Below are 15394 nucleotides of genomic sequence, written 5' to 3' on the forward strand. Positions count from 1 at the left end.
TCTGTAGAGCGTGAATTCTGTTCGTGTTATCTGTTTCTGTTGTGTCTGTGCAACTGTAAACTGGTACAATCGATACATTTCTACAAACACTAGTAAGGCCATTCTAAATCACCATCAGATAACTACACCGTGTCATTCAGCTATTTCAGCAATCAGTTAATTACAATACTATGAGTACTGTTGATTTTACGGTTGTTTTATTGTTACCATTAAATGAAGATTATGTTAATTGATCATTCACCCAATTTCATTGTAATTTGTCTGGTCCAACCCAAACAGATCTTCTATTAGGAACATAAAGAAAAAATCAATTCCATACGAACAGTTTATTATGGAAGGCATCAATATACAACAACTATAATTACACATTATTGTCTGAAATAGTTTCTATTAATTCATAAAGGCACATACATTTTATTTGGACAATAAAACATATCAATATTTTAGTACTATAATATCATATGTACAATCTCGTGAATTCATTAAAACATCTTTGAAAACTCAACAACTATCTTGGAATGTGTAAAGAAGACGTTCAATATTCCTATCAACTCGCAACCTCATCACACTCAGTCAAAAACTATAAATTTCGCAAATGATATACAGAGCACAGTATATAATTTTGGGAGGCTAGGGAATATTAATTCCCTTGACAATGTATTCCTTCAGAAATAAACTTTCAAGGTATTAGGCTGTGTTCAGTAGATATGCCTCTGAAATACACAACAAGAATGATCAACCGGACACCAGTGGGATTCCATGGCAGTACCTTATTATTCCAATATTCACAGATTGTCGGACTGTGTTGCAGGCGTCTTGGCACCGCAGAGAGTTTAGTTTTAGTGTCTCATTACAGAAATTTGATAATCACCGTATCAGTTAAAAATTTGCATTGAAATAAAAACATACATCTATTTTAACTTAATCATTTTCGGTTTTTTTATTCGTGTGAATTGTGTGAAACAACAATATGTTTTATCCTTTAATCTTAATAAATCAGCTGAAATGAATTTTAGAAATTAACTCAGGTGGGCAACTGATGAATCACTCTATCCATTCGTTGTATGTAAGTATCATACATTGCGTCCTGCGTACTACGTGAGTCGCAATTGCGGATTTGTGTCAGAGAAGCTAAAGTTTACAGAAAATGTATTTAAAATGTTGCTTTATTTCGTATATACAAATCTACTGTATTTTAATACAATAATTCCAAATTCTAGGTTTAATATTACATTTTTATTTATTTTAACAGGCTATTTTAAAACTAGCGTACGGATCTTTAATTTGGGATTTTCTTAATTCGACTGCATGAAAATCAAAGCGATTCATTCTGAAACTCCAGATATAATATGAAAGGGTAATCAATATAGTATATTATGAATCAGATTTTAAACTTTGTATTAAGAACTCAATTCAATGGACGTAACTTTCAATTACATGCGGGAAAAGACTGAAATATTAGAAAAAAAGGTTGATTGTTAAAGAGTGAGGATGAAGAGTAATATCACGTTTCGGAAATTATTCATAATGTAACCACAAATGATAAATTTAAATTTTACCTGTTGGTCTTGTAGTACGGACTACAGCTATACTTAGTTAATCTTGATTCTGGGTTGCTCACTAGCAATGCGTTTATCAGATATTTATATCGTTATAATTCATTTAGAGCCGAAAGTCTTCACAAATATCAAGCCAACAGTTATGGAGAATGAATATTTAGAATAAAAATCACTTGATAAATTTGGAAACAAACGCAACTAGTTTGATGATGATGATGCTGATGATCGTTGTTTAAAGGGGCCTAACATCTAGGTCATCGGTCCCACTAGTTTGACATTATTTTAACATAGTAGCATGTTCTGAGCTATGATTCACTATTGTGCAGTCAAAGTTGCCATTCAAGTAAGTGAAAAGTTATTCTGTCTGTATAAGGTAAAATAAATTATTCGGCAAAATATTTCTCAGATAGTTTCTGTTCAAAATCGGTCGAAAACGAACGTCGTATAATATCTCTGCGCTATCATAAAATTCCAGAAATGTCCTTCAGATCGTTCTGTAATCCTCCCAACAGAAAATTGTAAAGTAAGTGAAGATACTAGGTTAACAGATTAAGCATTTTGTTGTGTTTTCGGTGTAACTGAAGTGTGATTTAGGCTGGAGTTTTGTAGGAGAATGAAACTGTTGTCCCTGTGAACTGATCAGTCCAGCAGAGTTCTTAAGGGTGGAAGACAGAGGGCCAGTTCTTGGAATCACAAACATTATACTAAGGTAAGTCTTTATATAGCTTCTCGTGAAATAAATATGATCATCATTATTATCCATGTTTCTTCAGTAAAACATGTAAAATCTTCAAAATCTCAGTTAAGTACCAAGTGTTTTTTTAATAAAAAATAACGATAACTTTAGATTTAAAGTTCTTGGTTCTAAAAATCGAAATCTCCTAACTTCTATATTGTACACTTACGAATATCTTCAGCAAAAATATGGATTTTAAAACATCAATTGCGTAATAGCATATTCTATGCGAGTGCGAATTCGTGACAAGAGTATGATAGCTGTAGCCTTATAATTGCTAGATCAAGAGAAAAATCTCAGGAAATATTTGGGTTCTTAATGTTTGTTGAAACATATTTTCTTGCTGAACAATACCGAATATATATTGTAATTAATGCACTCAAGTTCAATACGCGTTGAAGTACTCCAAAATGGAATTCGGAAATACATTTAAGCAGTTCATAAGTACATATAGGTCTCCTTAAATTATACTGGCGCATTAATTGAATAATGCACCATAAAATAGAAATGTTATTTATATACATGTTTCAATGTTGTATCATACCATGTTACGAACTAACGCTCAGAATATTGCAGTTTTTACCACCAGTATCTGAAAAATATCCTTACACTGCTTACACGAATTGCTTATATAACGTTTGACAGAAAAATATAAATCTCTCTCATTAAAAGAAATGGAGCATACGGAAAGAATATTTTTACTAACCGAATTGTGTGTAAACCTACTTAACAAGTTCATTTTGTGATTAATTAACCTTTTTCTACACTCGTTATATCCATATATACCAGGGTTGCATTTACAGTGCATCAAAGGAACTATTTTTCTGATGATCTGGTGTGTTAAGGGTGGCGTTGCTCTACCGGTAAATTATCTAATTAATCTTGAGTTGAGGTTTTATTGGTACGTCCAATGATAACTCCCTGGTTCATACTGAGATCTGTACTATTCTGTTTACAATAAAATTGGATCCAGTGAACTCATAATGAAATAATTATATACTTCTGGGGTAACTTCGTTATATAATGCAAAACACAGGACACTATAAAAGCAACTTTCTCCGAAACATCATTTTTAGTTGTTTGTATTTTGTAGTTTGAAAAATCGATATAAATCATCACTTATGTTCAATCATTTGTATATATGTGTCTAAATGGTGCGAGTTATCACAAAACAGGGTCTCTACTTTGAACAAACTTTGAAAAGAAGTGAACAATCTATTGTTTAGACTTTTTTGTGCGTGTGGGAAGGTACTTTTTCCCCCTCCTTACATTATAAATCCACCTAGAAATTACCCTATAGTAGAAGTGCTGAAGTATTATTCAAATACTCTGAACATTGTTCAAATATCAGATTACTGTTAATGTTTGTCGGTATGAGAATAAATAAGATGAATATTCGAAGAGAAACAATATGGATTAGACAGTATATAACATTTGAAGTATATAATCATTATCGATCAGTTTCTGGAATTTTCAGGGTAGGCAACGATAGGTTACCTAAAACATTATGAAGTCTTATTTAATATGATTTTATCCTAGATGATCTTCAAGAGGTCAATCACAGAATATGACAACATTTCGTGTCACTTAAGGCACTTTAATGGGAAGTAGCTTTGTGCTAATTTACAATCATTTAATGAAAAGAAAGAATAAGAACTGAACACATATTTAAAAAGACGTATTTTGGAAATATTTACCAAATAATTTAATATAACTGCTGAAAGAATCACTGCAATAACATTTTTAGGTAATACATATCAATGAATAGAAATAAGTGCTTTAATATGCATAACAAAAAGGTGCTCCTTCAAATGTTTGTCGTATCGTTTCTTTGTAAAGAACAATAAAAGGCATACACATTCATTTACAGCCGGTGGAGTAACTTAGTTTTCGACTTTATCCGCAAGCTAGGATAAGGTAGCTAGATACATAGATATATATACATAAAATCTCATTGGAAATAAGTGTGAATACATGGAAACAAATAACTTTCTTAATTTATAATGTTTAATATTTGGTGTCTTATATCTAAGGGAATGTATGCAATGAAGGATAAACAATAACACTGCGAAAAATAAACCTTTGAAATAAGTACTGATAAACTGAGGAGTAAATGTCATACACATTCCCTTGTTATTAACATTTCCTTACGAGCATTATAGTCACAGGCAGTCCACAAATATCCAACCTCACTTGTAAAGATCCGATGCGAACAATTCAACAGCAATCTCATATGTAGCTAACGAATGATTCTGTGAGGTAGCACCAGTTGAATAAAGTACAATCCAGCACCACACATTCAACGCTCTCTTGAAATACGTTGTTAATGAAATGAGGTGTGCAATCACTTAAAATTATATATTGATATAATTTTATCTATGTAAAACTGTGATTAATCGTTGGTTCATAATATACATATCACAGTAATTAAAAACTGGCCCCATATTTATACTGCAATTCTAATGCAGAACTTGATTTAGTTTTAAAAAAATAGTTAACAAGAAATATATATCTCTAACTCAAACTGTTCGTTGTATCGTAGAAAGTTTTTCAAGTTTTTTATTGATATAGGAACATTTAAACTTACCCACATGCTTGTGGAAATATCCATCTCTTGATATTCAATAGCTCAACTACCTTATTTAACTGGGATAATGAACCACAGTTCAAACTTAACGTGTTTTGTCATCGGCTACGGCATTTATGAGCTTTACTCGTTATGTGATCAGTGTGATATCTCTGAGGTCAGAAAATGCTGTGATTATACTCAATCCTCATTCCCAGCACGCCTGACAGCTTTCCTGATATTTATGAGATCACGTAATATAGGAGTGGACAGATGTCGTGTATATCTCTATTTTTCTTTCCCCAGAGTCATTGAATAGTGTACACCATTTCCTCGTTACACCGTTCTTCAATCCAGTGAGTATAAAAGTTAGAGTTTGATAAAGCAGCGTAATTTTATTTCTTCCTTTAAAAAATCTTTGTTTGTGATTAACGCTTTGTAGGTTAGGAGACATAATACAGAGTACATCACACTTCCTCAAACTGAAGATCATAATGGTGAAATACCTGTTCATTTTTTTGGTATGAATTTGATATTATTGTACTCTCAATGTTCGAATTTATTGACTTTCGAACATGCACAGAATTCAACAGACTTTGTCTTTGGAGGTTGTTCCTACCATTTTTACATTCATTACATCTCTCATTAATGAGTAAATGCTGAATGGATTCCAATGGATATTTGAACATAATCGTTTCAACATCCAAAAGAACCAGGAGGTGGTTAGGAAGACTATACTGCGTCTGAAGGCAAATGGAAGATCTATAGATAACGAGCCAGTACTGTAAGCTTCCATCAGCTGCTATAGCACGTCTTACGAACATCGGCAAGGATGACACTGAAGTCGTCCTCGGTTTTGATTTGCTGCAGCACTTGCTGTTGCTGTTGTGCCTGCTCCGTGTAGTCGCAGTGCCCAGTATCCGTGCCGTAGCCCGACAGCGACTGTTGGTGCAGTGCCTCTGTCTTTAGCACATGGGCTGGGCCGGCACCAAGCATGACGGCGTTCAGGGCGCTGTGCTCGTAGTAGCCTAGGTGCTGTTGGGGATGCTGCTGTTGCTGCTGGTGATGGTGGTAGTTATGGTTACTATCCATCTGCATGTGGTCGTCACCTGGAGATCCAGTTTCGTGCGCCGGCTGCGGATGGGTGGAGTATTTGAGGTATTTGTCGAACTCGTGCGTGTCCACCCCTCCGTCTGCAGCGTCATCCAGAATCAGGTCCTCTTCCTCGGACTGGCCTACGTACTGCTGCTGAGGTTGTGGTAGGTGATGGGGAGAGTGGTGGTACGTGCGGTCTTCTCCCAGCATTAAACCACCTGCAAGTACATCACAAACACCAATGAATTAAATAACGAAGTGCATATCATTTCGACAGGAAATGTTATCTATTTAACATGCAGGATTTATCACTACCATGTTAACCTTAAGAGCTCATAAACAGTTAACTATATCGAAGGTCTGCCAAAAATGGTAATACAGGTGTTCCTACTATACAGGATACGCGGTATTTGAAGCAAAGACCTATTTTCCTTTCTGACTCCATACGCGACGGCCTAAAGCCACATTTATAGACCATTTGTGATGATACATACATCGCACCCCCGCACTGTATTTATCATAAATTATTATTATTATTATTATTATTATTATTATTATATTGTCTTAATACAGTAATATATGAAACAAGGATGTCTTCATATTAGATACTAGTAGTTTAATTTCTACAAGCAGTTGGTAAACGCAGAGCTATTTCCTCGTCTGGAAATATATCTGGCGAAAGCTTTGGTGAGTCAGGAGAATCCAAGTCTTGGATTCTGTAAGTTATTACGTCGGCCCCGTAGCTAATTACGGACCCAAAAGTGATAATTCAAGGTATGGCCGTAAGAAGGCCATGTTGGTAGCTTAGTGCGAAAAATTTCTCGCTGACAATTGGACAAACACTCCTGAACGAGCATCGACAAATCGAGATCGAGGGAGGGAATGAACACTAAATTTTTAATTCGTTTGCAATCGTTTAAGAAAATGCTAGGAAAACAGACAGGGAATCTGCCACCTGGGCGACTGCCCTAAATGAAGATCAGAAATGATTTATTTATTTATTTATTTATTTATTTATTTATTTATTTATTTATTTATTTATTTATTTATTTTTTATTTATTTATTTAAGACTATGCGTGTGAAGGACGGGGCCCAGCTGTTTACTAATTACTACGATATGCTTACCAAGACCGACCAAGTTGACCGTGTGGTAAGCGTCACGTAGGTAAGAGTTTGCATTCAGGGGAGTGTGAGTTCGATTCCCACCGTTAGCAGCCCTGAAGATGGTTTCCCGTGATTTCCATTTTCACATCAGGCCATTCTGGGGCTAAATACCTTCAGGTCACGGCCGCTACCTCTCCACTCCTAGCCCTTTCCCATGGCTGTATTAGTGCGACGTTAAAGAAAGACAGAGAGAATGAAGATTTAGAAAGAATCGGAAGGGAAAAATGAAGCTATGTGAGAAATATCATGACAGAAGGAAAAATATGAAAAAAAAGATACCTAGATTATTGTTGAGAGATATGGTGTTAGCTCATACATTGGTGGAATACGTATAGTTTTATCGCATGGCTTTTAGTGCCGGGAGTGTCCGAGGATATGTTCACCTCGCCTGGTTCAAGTTTTTCTATTTGACGTCCATGGACAGCCCGCACGTATGTATGCGGGATTTGAATTTGAATTTATTGGCTAGAATTTGCCACCGAGGCTAATGAGCATCTTTCTGTGGTGTCTACAATGAAAACCATACACCGAACAATATTATTATTACAGACAGATAGAGGGATAGAGATCAAATATGAATTTTGAAAACCGAATAACATACACTATAAACATAAACTGCATAAAAGTAATATATGGTGGTTAACCTTAAATATTACAAACAATGATAGTGGTTAACTTGGTTGCAATATTGAAGGAGTTAGTGCAATTATCCGAAATGCTGCCAAAAGTAAGGAATCAATCTACAGGGGAGTGAAATTACTAAGATTAAAATAAAATAATAATAATAATAATAATAATAATAATAATGTAGGGATAGCGTGAAATCCGGAATCGACACATAACTTACTCCTGTCGAATCAAAGTGAACGTAGTGTATAAAAAAGTGGGAGACTCTTCCAGTCGTATTCCCACGCTAGATGCGTTGTGCGTGGAACACTTACCAGTACACCATACAACTTTGAAGTCTACGATACGTCAGCAGTGGCGGCTGGTGCAGAAAATCAGTTGTGTGCTGTAACCCATCCCCACTCCAAAAAATAAAAATATTTAGAAACATACCGGTATGTGGTTTTCAAGAAGCTTTCCACTGAGTTTTCCACACTGAACAAACATGCAAACAACCCCAACACATATACACATTCCTCATAAGAAAACTATAAAACTATATAATTAAAAACACAATAACATCTGCAATGGCAAAATATTCACGAACTCAAACACTTGGTGTGAGCGCGCAAAAACAGAACTTCCCAGTGTTACCAAAATCATTGAAATAAAACCAGCAACGCGTAATGCAAAATTACATGATATGTTTTTTTAGTGACATTTATAAACTAGACATTTTGAATTAAAGAAAATCACAATATCATGGCCTTATTTTGACAACATAAAAAGTACAATTTGTATAGTTCATCGATTTACAAATGTGGCTATGCAATAGGCAGGTTGGTAGTAGGCCTATTCTATCCTCTTTGGTATTAAAAGACCTGGCGGGAACAGCTCTACAATATTTTGTTTTCCCGTTTGCTTTGAGCGATCACCTCTTAAATACTACCGCCGAGTCAAGAGGGTGCCATCTGCCACCTTCTCATGTCGGTCGCAATGCAAGTGTGACTAGTGCTAGTGCTGCCTCTCTGTGGTCGAACGAAGAATCGCTGTGAAGTGATGTCTTGGGTGTTGTTTCCACAGCCTATCGGAACACATTCTCTTTGTATCGGAAAAGTTGGGCACGCATGCGCAAAAGGCAGAGTTCCTGTTTTCTGGTTAAAAGCTCGCTGAGCTGTAATCTCACAGCACCCGGCGTGGAGCGCACCAATAGTTACCTGGTTGTGAGGGGAGTTGAATAATTTCCTATTCTTGGCTGACGTCTTTTTCAATGCACTGTATTTGATTGTAGATAATATTTTTAAATTAATTCATTTTTCCAACAGGCAGTGTGCTGCAGCACTTCAGCACATAAGGTACGGCCGCCCCTGTACGTCAGTACAGATCCGACAATCACACAGGCTATTGACACATCGCATTCGCACAACAACGCCACAGGGCTGATTACCACGAAGTCCCTGAAGCGGTGCCTATCGCTACATCTCGCCGTGGTAGTCTTCCATACAACCCGACGACTTATCTACAGCGACTGAAATAATTCGGTCTTTAAAGCTCCGAGTGTAGTTTAACCTGTAACGGACAGAAATGTCTTTGGGTTATCGTATGTTTCGGCTGTCAGTGCTACCAAACTACTGGTATCTTTTAAGCGAATCACTTCCAGGAGAAGCATTACAAAGTTCTCACTACGTGGCAGAAAACTATATTGGCAACGATGAATACTATAGTGTCCCTTTCCCGCCTTTTCAAGTGGACAGAGTTCCTGAATGAAATAAGTCTCCACAACAAATGGTCACGAATCATTTCATATGCATTACAGTGATCAATTTTACAATTCGCTTCCTTCCGAATGTAAGGTTACTGAAGGAAATACAGTGTTTGACTACCCCGTACTCCCATTCTCTAATACGGGTTCGGTACCAAACACGCAGGAGCATCGTGCGGTCAGCCCCCTACTTAAAGTGCACTGTCGGCTTTTACAGTACCTGTGATTAGGACCACTATATGAGCGACACCACGGTTTTGACTTGCCTATGATTAGTACCCACTATATGAGGAACACCACGGAATAGTACGAGTCCCTCCAGTTAGTACACTTATGTGATGAACACCATAGGTTTGCGTTGCCTGTAAATGGCGCCGCAATGTGCGAAACACCATGTCTGTATTACATGTGCTAATTTCATTACCGCCGGGCTGAGTGGCTCAGACGGTTAAGGCGCTGGCCTTCTAACCCGAACTTGGCAGGTTCGATCCTGGCTCAATCCGGTGGTATTTGAAGGTGTTCAAATACGACAGCCCCGCGTCGGTAGATTTACTGGCACGTAAAAGAACTCCTGCGGGACTAAATTCCGGCACCTCGGCGTCTCTGAAGACCTTAAAAAGTAATTAGTGGGACGTAAAGCAAATAACATCAAATTAATTTCATTACCTGTGAGTAGTACCATAATGTGTGGAATACCGCGAGTCTACGCTACTTCTGACTAGTAGCACACCATGACAAATATCATGGTTCTGCTTTCCTAGCGATAAGTACCATTATGAGGGGCCGATGACTTGGATTTTTGACCCCTTTAGACTGCAGGCATAATCGATTCAGTATTGTGCTTTAGAAGCAGTCCCTTGGTCAGTAATACGAGGCTTATTGTTTTACGTCAGTTTTTGTGAATGTGAGGCACTTTGGGTCGGATCCACTAATTGTTTTAAATTCATATTCATCCTCCATTCATTCTTCGTCCTCACGTTTTTAATTTTGGTCAGTGGAGGATTTCGGACTCTTAATTTGTCATTACATTTCGTACCATTAGGGGGCCGATGACCTAGATGTTAGGGCCCTTTAAACAACAGCATTATCATTATGTTATTGTAACGGCCGCAGGGTTTTGACAGTTTTGTAGACTTACTTATTGGAAGTAAGAGACAAATATTATATGCATAATAAAGTTTATTTCTTCATCATTGACTTTTCTCATTTCAAATCGTTCTTTTGCCAAATCCTAATGAAATCTTGCTTTTCAGTTAAATTTGTTATTCTGTACAACTGACCACGATGTATTCACGACAGCTAACCTCTAACTGGGCGCGCGAGTCAACACAGCGTCATCTTATAACAGAGTATGCGTATGACGTCACATCTTTAGCATACATTTTGCCTATTTTAAAGCGCTGTTTCATAAGAAAGTTTCACTTTTGTAGTTGTTTTGCAACAGGTAGACTCCTCTTTTATCTGTCAATTGAGACATTAATCATAATCGTAAATGAAATACTTTCGGCGATATACGCGTTCCACTCAAACACTAGAAGCGTCTTAGAACTTTTCTATCCATGTACCCGTTGTCAGGGAATGTAATTCTTCGTTAAAAAGATGACTGGAGAGTTGTAGATGTCGGCCTTGTGCGTATTGTAGTGATTTAAAGACATGAGGATTTTGGGCTTATCCCGAAGGTGAAATTCTTAACGTTTCGCAAGGAACTGTACTCTGCGTCCTCAGAAGATATATCTACTGTCCATGAGAAAGGCTTCTTAAACAATGACACTTAAAATTGGACGTTATAATAGAGGTGGAGACATGGTACGTTCATTCACCACCAGATGCTTGCAGTCAGACGTCCTGGGGGCCATCTGGTGGTGAATGAACGTACCATGTCTCCACTTCTATTATAACGTCCAAATTTGAAGTGTCATTGTTTAATAAGCCTTTCTCGTGGACAGTCGAGATTTCTTCTGAGGACGCAGAGCATAGTTCCCTGCGAAACGTTAAGGATTTCACCTTATTTTCTTGACACGGCATAAGCCGAGAAGCCTATACAGTATCATGTCTTGTAGTGATTTAGTTCGTGCTCTGTTTAGAAAGCGTAACGAGTGTTGTAGCGATCGACACCCCTGTGCACTGTAAATGAAACGAAGCCAGTGCATGAGTGTTTTTTGTCGCAACATAGTAAACTGTATGACTGTATGCTAGCTCTCCATAAACTCCGTAAGTGCTAGAGATGGGAGTGTTGTGTCACGACTAGCTGCTCTGAGCGGGCCAGCCACAGACAGACATGTGGAACTGCACTCTGTCATTTGGATGTAGCATTCCCTCCTAAGTACAGAATACAAGACCTCCAAAGAATATCTTCATAAAGTGAGTTAGCTGCAGCTACAGTAGCTGATTCTAATACCGGGTTCAGTATACGAGTGAGATTTCATAAGTAATGGCAACTGTGTTATGAAAATAAAAACCTCAGCCCGTTTCCAGTCTTTCGACCAGGTCAGGCATGGGATGAGGTTAGGAATTTTGCCGGCTGCTGAAGACTGTTTCATTCACTCTGGGGGCAATCATTAATGACTGCCAGATGAAACGAAGTGATATTGGAGTGTGTTGCTGGAATGAAAGATGATTGGATTTTTTCCAGTTTTCGAATCAAGTAATACTGGTGAGGGTCCCATACTCTGGAACAATACTCCAGTTGGGGTCTTACCAGAGACTTATATGCCCTTTCCTTTAGCCACTTATTTACAACCCTCACAATCACGTGCAGAGATTTGTACCTTTTATTTGCGTTCTCGTTTATGTAATTACCCCAATTAAATTTACTTTCCAAGACTGCGTCCAATGTTACAATTCCATCTCCTACGTCCAAATACAATAACTTCGAATTCCCATTTAACTACGTTTTTCTGAACTTTACATTCGATATCAGGTGGCTGTACAGAATATGTAACTGTTACCGAGGTAAAAACCTTTTCTGTTCAATTTCTTTCAGCGGTTCTTCTGATATTGTGGAGATCACGCTAATTGGGTCGTGATATTTGAAACGTGCCAATGATAGAGTTCCTGTGATACTTCTTCTCCCATCAGTGTCTTCTTTATGCTTTACCACTCCACATAAATAAACAGTCGTGACTGGAGAGACGGAAATGAAAACTCGCAAATAACGAACTAAGTTCACCAGTACTGAGAAATTTCAATTACAACTTATCGAGTGAGTTAACTATCTCCAGGTGATGTTTGCTATGATGCCAACAGGAAAATTATTGTGTTAAAGAAGATGATTGTGAGACAGTGAAGTTGTGTATATTACAGTCATTTTTTAGTTTCCACTTGTAGTTAATTTGTTAACGAGAGTATGTGTGCAGCACAAATTGCTATCATTTCCATTGGTTCCATTAAGGGCCACAAGCGGGTGATTAAACTCTATACCGGAGTGCGCGAGCCATCACGTTCAGGTTCCGCCCCCCAAGTCTTGTGAGAACACTACCTGGAACTTGGAATGTATCTTATAGGCAATCCACTGAACGAACAATGTTATGTTAACCCAACTCTTGTCTTCTGAAGAAATAGCTGCTACTGAAACACTGAATCGATGTTATCAATTCCGATATCAAATACTCGAGCTTTGAATGCAGTTAATTATAAGAGCGCAATCTGTTAGTGGAAACTTTTTTTTTTGCTAGGGGCTTTACGTCGCACCGACACAGATAGGTCTTATGGCGACGATGGGATAGGAAAGGCCTAGGAGTTGGAAGGAAGCGGCCGTGGCCTTAATTAAGGTACAGCCCCAGCATTTGCCTGGTGTGAAAATGGGAAACCACGGAAAACCATCTTCAGGGCTGCCGATAGTGGGATTCGAACCTACTATCTCCCGGATGCAAGCCTCTACGCGCACGGCCAACTCGCCCGGTTTAGTGGAAACTGAACACCGAATTTGACACGCAAGTCGATCTGGCAGTGTCAACTCAAAAGCCTTTCATTTCTTCACCCGAGTCTTATTATTATTATTATTATTATTATTATTATTATTATTATTATTATTATTATTATTATTATTATTATTATTGCTGTATCGTACTGTAGGAATGTGTGTTTGCATGACATATTTACCCATTCCTAGAGTGTGATGTATTTAAGGTTAATTTTCCTTAACACACGCGCATAGGAAAATAAACTCAGCCAAAAATTGTTTTGGTGGACTGCATATCGATATGTGGCTGGGAGGCGTGACCAGTCCTACGTGAAATAATCGATTGTAAGAACATTGTCACATTCGTCGTTTTGGCATAGGTGTGACGATATCACGTCATTTATTTCGTCTCATTAACTCCTCTGATGGGGTTGACGTCAGGAAGGGCATTCCCACGAACCTACTACACTGGCTAGCAGGGGGGTGAGGTGATACTCCCACGTGGCGCGTCCCAGGTGGCGGATAGTGGGGTCCTAACCGGCTTGCCGGCGGACTTGAGCGAAATAAAATAGCTCTCGCGGAACACACATCCCCCTGTGGATTGGGGAACGCAGGCGAAGAATACACCCACAGTATCTCCTACCTGTCGTAAAAGGCGACTAAAGGGGGCGACCAAGGGATGATCGAATTAGGACCATGAGACTACTTGTAATTAGTACCATCGAGCGGGGAACACCACGGGTCGCTTTTACTTGCCCGTAGTACCACAATGTTCGGTACACAGTGGGTTTGTGATTAGTAGCGACAGTGTGTGCTTCCGGGTGTGTTTTACAGCACCTGTGTTTAGTACACTATATGAGCGATACCAAGGGTCTGCCTTGGCTATGATTCGTACCTACTATGTGAGGAACACCACGGGATTGTAAGAGTCCCTGCGATTAGTACACCTATGTGAAAAACACAGTAGGTTTGCGTTGTCTGTAAATGGCACCGCAATGTGAGAAACACCATAGATCTGTGCGCATTACATAACCTGTGAGTAGTACCATAATGTGTGGAATACCGCAAGTCCGCGCTACTTTTGATTAGTACCGCAACATGACAATTGGTTCTACTTTCCTAGCGATAAGTACAGACGTGCACATTAATGGTGTCCCGACATAAACAATCAACACTGCCCCACTCCAGCACTGAAAAGAAGGGGAGAGAGTGAAGGGGTAGTGTTTGAAGGCCAGTCCAGTACAAAACATAGGGAAGAGAGTGAAGGGGTAGTGTTGAAGGCTTAACGCATTGCTGCATGGACTGCATGCAGACTGCCCGCTACAAAACTTTGTTGTGATCGAGATGGGCACAGTGACGGATGTATTGAAGTACATCATTAGGTTACCTACTCGTCTGGCCCCGCGGTGTACGGGGCAACGCGTCCGGCCGCCCCGAGTTCGATTCCCGGCCGGGTCAGGGGGTTTTAATTGTAAATGATTAATATCCCTGGCCTGGGGACTGCGTGTTTGTGTCGTCCTTAACGTTCCTCACATTCAACACTCAACACTTCCGCAATTACATGCAGGTTCATATATTGTGCAAGTAGGGGCAAAAGAACTCTATAGGTCGACGCCTCGAACAAATAGCATTTTAACATAAACAGTTAAAAAGTAACCTACTCTGATAATTACAGTATTAAGAAGTAAAGGAGGTTTTTAACCGAAAAGTATTTTATACTACAGTAGTTAGGAATATTTTGTAGCTGCGTTATATCGGGTCTACCAATCCTTCTTCACCTCGTTCTTGCCATATTTCTATCCATTTCCAAACTGTCTTAAGACTGCATGGTATTGCTTCTGCTACTGCTTGGAGGACCATGTGAGCCTCCCACATGCCCATAATATGGCCTCGATTCACCTGCGATAGGATAGGAGCCATCTTATTACAATGTTACAGTATAACGCCGGAATACACACACTGTGTATTCAGCACTACCTGTTCACTCCCTTCCCCTCCTTTTCA

The 15394-nt window shown here is 38.6% G+C and overlaps 1 protein-coding gene across 1 annotated transcript in view; it reads right to left on the minus strand.

Annotated features, from left to right (window-relative positions):
* Positions 1–321: 321 nt before the first annotated feature.
* Sox15 (Sox box protein 15) overlaps positions 322–15394 on the minus strand; it is a 744791-nt gene continuing 729718 nt past the window's right edge. Inside the window, exon 4 of the mRNA XM_068226721.1 lies at positions 322–6174. Coding sequence (XP_068082822.1) covers positions 5657–6174 — 518 coding nt within the window. The 3' untranslated portion in view covers positions 322–5656. The remainder of the gene's footprint in view (positions 6175–15394) is intronic.

The sequence above is a fragment of the Anabrus simplex genome, chromosome 3 (assembly GCF_040414725.1).
Source record: "Anabrus simplex isolate iqAnaSimp1 chromosome 3, ASM4041472v1, whole genome shotgun sequence".
NCBI classification, from domain to species: Eukaryota; Metazoa; Arthropoda; class Insecta; order Orthoptera; family Tettigoniidae; genus Anabrus; species Anabrus simplex.